This window comes from Pteropus vampyrus, unplaced genomic scaffold, assembly GCF_000151845.1.
Source record: "Pteropus vampyrus isolate Shadow unplaced genomic scaffold, Pvam_2.0 Scaffold406, whole genome shotgun sequence".
Taxonomy (NCBI): Eukaryota; Metazoa; Chordata; class Mammalia; order Chiroptera; family Pteropodidae; genus Pteropus; species Pteropus vampyrus.
The window spans coordinates 15420-21516 of record NW_011889187.1 but is presented as its reverse complement, the minus strand read 5'-3'; the positions used below and the strand labels follow the sequence as shown (position 1 = coordinate 21516).

Sequence of the window (6097 nt, the reverse complement as noted above, 5' to 3'; positions counted from 1 at the left end):
ACTGAAAGGAAATAAGGTGCAAAATAAACTTCACGCTGTGTGCAAATTTTAGTCTACCCAGGTCACGGTGACTGTCAAAGGGTAAGCGGCAGCCTGACCTGGAATCTTTACTTTACACGTTTATGAAAATTCACGGTTCTTGTCTGCTCAACAATGGACATCTCATCGAAACGTATTCTCCTTTCCTTCTCGTTTCTGATTCGGACAGTGCATGTGGAGAAGTGGCTTTGTGAAGAGAAGCAGTTTAGATCCACGGTGGGCTGGTTTAAGCACAGGGAGATAGGAATGGCCATTTCACCAGGCAGTTGAGTTCCGCTTATGTCACAGGGCTGGAGAGCCCGGCACAGGGGCTCAGCACAGGCCTGAGTCTGTGGCGGCGCTGTGTGCATGCGAACGTGTGTGCGTGCAAGCGTGTGTGCGTGCAAGCGTGTGTGCATGCAAGTGTGTGCACGTGTGAACATCTGCGTGCGAACGCGTGTGCATGTGCACACGTGGGTGCGTGCAAATGTGTGCATGCGAACGTGTGCATGTGCACGTGCGAATGTGTGTGCATGCGAACGTGTGCATGTGCACGTGCGGATGTGTGTGCGTGTGCACATGTGTGTGTTGAGCTAGCCCATCCTGTTTTGTAGCTTGGGTGTCATGGGAAAGCGGGGTCCAGCCCCAGGGCTACCTACGAAGCTGCTGTTCTGGGAATTTTTCGGTGACGGTGTGCAGTATTTCCTGACGGGGGGCAGGGCGGGGGGTGCTCTGTAAAACAGCTCCCTTTGCTCGTTCACCTGCTGAACTCACTTCAGGTAAAGCTCCAGCTGCGCGTACAGGAACCTGAGCAGGGACCTCCGCGCTATGATCTCCGCGTGGCAGTCGTTCAGGGCGAGCCCGCGGTCGCTCATGTATTCGCCGTTGATACATTTGGTTCCCGTGGAAACACTTATCACCTTGGCATCTTTGACATCTGTGCCTGAAAAACAAGTCAGACCAGTCCCCTATGTCACAGTCATGGTCCTGCGCCTAAGTGCACCCCTGGTGGCTGGGCCCCGTGGACGCCCCTCCTGACCGCCAGCCTCCCGCAGGACGTGCTCTATGGCCCTCACGGTGGCTGTGAAGGCCACAGGGAAGGAGGCTGCGTCCTCTGTGACACAGTGGTCTTCCTTGGGTGCTCCCTGGGGGCTTGGGCAGGAAGCAGCAGCTGGCGGTAGACTAGCTGGTCAGCTAACGCATCTTGAGCTAGGTGTCCGGGCACCGAAGGGGTGAGGAGGGAGTGTTGCACACAGCAGAGGGCCAAGAGGGAGAGCAGAAATCACAGGGTGCTGCTTAGGGGTCTCTGCCACCATCTAGCTGTGCAGGAGCGACGCCCTCAGCACCAGAACCTTCTGGAAGGCGACCCCCCAGTAGTGAGTGTGTCGACACACTGCAGACAGCCCTGGGTATGCGCTGCCCTCCCCACCAGCTGGATGAACGGTGCTTGCTCGGTGGCGGGCCCTGTGCCAGCTCTACGAGCCACGGCGTCCTCGCCTGGCTCCCAGTGTCCTCAAGGCACACGCCACTTACTGTCTCCACGGAGGAGGAAACGGAGGCCCAGGGACCAACGACCTAAGGTCCTGAGATCAGTGGGAGTTGCCTGCGATGTGGACGGTGGCCTTGGGGCCCAGGCGAAATTCACACTGAGGGGCAAACGCTGCCAGAGGTCACCTGCCTCGTCTATAGAAGGCGCTGGGCAGTGGTGTCAGAGCAGCACCAGCCCCCGGGCCGGGAGCAGCTGCTCAGGGCCCGCTGCACACAGCAGCCCAAACGCTCGCCTTCCAGTCACGTCAAGGGGACGGTGACGGGGGAGCGAGGAGGGAGGACGCCGCAGGCGCCAAGCGCCACGGGAACCCGGCAGTCGCGTGACAGCTGGCCTCGTCCCATCGCCGCACTCAGCTGTGCAGGGCACCCGCGTCCCGGCACTCAACAGCCACCACGTGTCTGTGGGCATGGGGGGACCAGCGCTGAGGGTTCCAGAGCCCCGTCCTCCCCCGAGGGACAAGGACAACTCGGAGCGCCGGGTCTCCTCTGGCTGGCGGAGCGGGCAGACGGCCCTCCCCGGCCACCGGGCCCTGCGTCCTGCCTGCGCGTGGACGTGAACGGAGGGCAGGGACCCAGGCTGTGGCTTCCGGTCCCTAGGAGTCACCCAGGGGAGCCGCACAAGGTCCCCGACCTGCGGTGAGGGAAGAGGACTGGGGGTCTCTTCACGCCTGGGAAACTCTGGCGAGCCCCCCGCCCCCGGTCACTCAAAGAGAAACCTGCCTGGTGGCACCAGCATCTCAGAAACCAGATGCGTCCTGCTGTCACACGGAGTGAGACTTAACACGTCCGCTGCAACCCTCCGCTCAGGCCGACCAGGAAGCCAGCACTAGCCCCGGAAGCCTCCCAGCGAAAGCTACTTGGGGTGCCAAGATGAACACGCAGCGCAGGCGTTTCCAAGTGCAGCTGGCAGGCATTCATTTTAAAGAAGGAAAAAAGGCTTTCCCGCCAGACTTTCACAGATGGAGACCCTTACCTGTCGTCATGACGATCCCAGCAAGGACCTTCCTGCGTGCGTGCGGGGAGGAGAAGTTGTCCGTGAGATCAGCAAACTTGTCCAGAACCAGGCGGGCCACCGCGTCGGCCAGCACCTAGGACCACAGCAAGGGTCAGGCGCCTCGCGTCCCCGTGGTCACCAAGGCGCTCTCCCTCTGCGAGAAGGCACAGGTGGCTTCCCTCCCGCAGGGTCACACTGGCAAATCTGGCAAACATACGTGCGTGCGTGTGCATGTGCGTGCGTGTGCGTGCCCTCCCCAACGCTCCTTGGAAACAGACGTCCAAGGAACATGAGGGGCCATGGTTGGAACCCTCACAGGGTCTCTGAGGATGGTGACAGCCCACCCACGGTGACCAAGGCACAGGGGGTGACACCTTCCTGGGGTCCCCTGCTTCTCACCCCCACTGCTCTGCTGCCCAGGCTCTCTGGGGCGCGTCCAGCTAGGGCTGGCAAGGCCAGGGTCATGCCCTCGGGCGTGACACACCGCATGGGGGGGGGCAGGGGGCAAGGGTAATTTGAAGGGTCATCCAATTAAAGAATCATAAGCACTGCGCAGCGCCTCCCGGGCCAAGGCCCCGCCCGCCAGGTGGCTTGCTCAGTGATTTCAACAGCTAAAACCAATCACCCTGGCTCAGAAAACAGGCCTGAGGGTCTAGCACTGACCAGAACCTGTAGGGCAGTTATCACTTAGACACAGTGATACGGGAACATTCTCAAGGCTATGCCTTTAAAGAAAACGTGTTCAGTGACACTGGGGACACGTCCATTGCTACCTTACTAGACCTGACAGCCACGCGTGCTAAAGGGAGTGCTTCTCAGAAGCAAACCATCTGTTAGGCTTTTACGGCTCCTGAGCTATGGTGGATAAAATGAACCCAGGGGTCCGGGAACAATGCCTAATGGGAGGTGGTGCGGAGCCACGTGGGACCCGTGTCCGCCCGGTATCACACTTGTCTTGGCAATCAGATGGCTGCTTCTACTGTCCCCAGCTTGGCCCTTAAAAAATTACACCCTAGATGAATAGAAGCCGCATTCGTTCTAAGTGACGACTTATTTAGAAAAGGTACAGTTATCAGAACATTCCATTCCTGTCGCTGTGCCCAGAGAACAGGGCTCAAGACGAGGTGCGCGGGGCGTGGACAGACGTGGGGCGCGGGGATGACAGGAGCGAGGGGCATGGACAGACGCAGGGGGTCGTGGACAGATGTGGCCGGTGGCGGGGAGCGGGGTGACGAGGGACGTGGATGTCGAGGTGTGCGGTGCATGGACAGCCGCGGAGGGCGGGGCGGGGATGACGAGGGGCGTGGACAGACGCCTGGGGGCGTGGCCCCACGCTGCACCTTGGCAGAGGCGCCCGTGCTACAGACGCGGGTGCAGGAAAGGGGTCAGGTCACAAACGTGCAAACACACGATGGCGAGGGCGTCACAGACGAGGGGCAGCACATTCCCACTTACGCAGAAGGAAAGAATAGTGAGCTTAGGGGCACCCGGAGGAGACAAAGGTTCCTCTCCTGTGAGGCTGGGCGTCTCTCCACGTTCTGGGAGAGAAGCAGGAGCCACCGGAGCCCGGAGACATTGGGCCGGAGGTGGGCGGGTCTGCGGACGTGCACCAGTGGGAGACCGGCATGTGTGCACGCGGCCGCGGCCTCCTGCTCCACGGGTAACAAGGGACCTGGCCCTCTAAGCATGGGGCGCATGCGATAGCCAAGGGACAAGCTCCAGGAAGCAAACCCACACAGCTGCAGGCTCGCGGCTCGGTGCCCGCACATACTCGGGGTGAGGGGCTGGGCTGGGCTGCTGTGACCCTCGCGGCTGACCAAGGGCCCTGTGCTGGCCGCATCACCAGGCTTCACAGCCCTGCTGCAATCACGAAGGCAGACACGTGACAGGGGTGCTCACCCGCGTCCTGCGCGGGTTGCTCTCGGGAGACAGTGGGGAGTGACACCCAGGCTCAGGAGACACTGGGGATCTTAGGGGACGGGGTGCCCAGGCCAGAGGCCGGCCGCCCGAGTCCTCCAGGAAAGCAGGGCACACCCTGAGCCCCGGGTCTGGGAGACACTGCGAGGCCACAGATGCCCAGACACTGCTGCTCGCTGCCCAAAGACTGTGGGTGGCCCCGGCCATGGCGCCCCACCCTGTAGGAGGATCCCGCAGACACCCCTCCCCAGTCAGGCTGCTCTGGTCCCGGCTCCATACTCGCGTCCCAGTGGCTGGCCGGGGGACGGGGGCTGCAAGTGCGCACGCACACCTGTGGACCACCCTCTGCCTCCTGTCTGTGGCGTCACCCTTCTCTGCTGTGACACCCGGCACCTGGGATGCACATCGCTCAACGTGACTTCAGTTCTCTGATGTATGACCCTGCCGACGTCGAGGGAAAACAGGTCACGTCAGATACTACTTTGAACTAAAGCTGAGAGATACTTTAAGAAACAGTGGCTCCAAAATGAAAACGTGCTTGGGAACTAGTGCCACCAAAGTGTGAAGCTGTAATGGACTAATGGCTCCGATGAGTCTTAACAAGAGGCTGACGTGAAAAACAATCATTTGGTTCACAAAAAATCAGAAGATTACTTGGAGTGGGTTACTGTATCCTGATTCTGTATTAAGTTGCTTTAAGCAAAATAAATCTCCTTCTTTTGAAACTGAGAATGACTGACTGGTCATCTCAGAGGACAGCCGCACAGAGGTCACTCCAGTTGGTTCAAAGGCAAAAGGGAAGCAGTGACACTCCTGGACCCTCCTCCGAGACTCGAGCCTCCTTCCCACCAATTCCGAGTCCTCTTTCCCATCGGGCCAGGACGTCTCATCTGCAAACTGAGTAACATTTTGACAAGGGGCAACACAATCATCTCCAGAAACCAGATTCTTGCAGAGCAGAGAATCTGGGACTTCCAAGGCAAGAAGCAACAATCAGGGCTGTGGGATTTGGAGGTGACAACTAAATGCCACGTCCCCTTCACGCTGCCTCTCTCAGAGAAGCTGGTCTGAGCGTGCCCTGAACATTTCTTTGTCTTCACCCTGACCTTGGGGACCCAAGACCAGGCGTAAGTGTGCTGCCACCTCGAGCTGGGCAGAGGGGACCTGCAGTGCCAGGCACAGAGAGACTGCGGCATCCGGTGGGCCCCGGAACTTGCCCCGGGCCCCCAACACACGCTACCTACTGCTGCGGGCCCACTCTCCAGTCGTGCTGCAGCCCGAGGCTCGACCCCTGGACCCAGACGGGGCTCTGGCTGCTGACTGGCCACTCCCGCCCTGGGTCCCTGATGCAGCTGCGAGGACGCCCTGAGCTGGGGCAGGACCGGGGGCCCCGCACCCCCAACGGCTGCTGCTACGGGCTGGGGCCCCCAAGGGCGGCCGTGCGGGAACTGTGGGCCACCTTCCAGAGCCAGGCTCAGCATGGGCAGGGCTGACAGCACCCCTCTGGGGGCCCCGCCCTGCACCGTGATGGCCTCGGGCCGGCTCCCCAGTGACCACATGGCCGGTGCGATCCAGGAAAGGCCTCCCGGCAGCCAGACTTACTGGTAACTATTTCTGGCC

At 60.6% G+C, this 6097-nt stretch overlaps 1 protein-coding gene across 1 annotated transcript in view; it reads right to left on the bottom strand.

The window, feature by feature from the left end:
* Positions 1 to 6097, bottom strand: part of ADARB1 (adenosine deaminase, RNA specific B1) — a 35968-nt gene that overhangs the window by 18268 nt on the left and 11603 nt on the right. The window contains exons 3-4 of the mRNA XM_023523759.1: positions 2540 to 2654; positions 793 to 961 (exon numbers count right to left, since the gene is read on the bottom strand). Coding sequence (XP_023379527.1) covers positions 793 to 961; positions 2540 to 2654 — 284 coding nt within the window. The remainder of the gene's footprint in view (positions 1 to 792; positions 962 to 2539; positions 2655 to 6097) is intronic.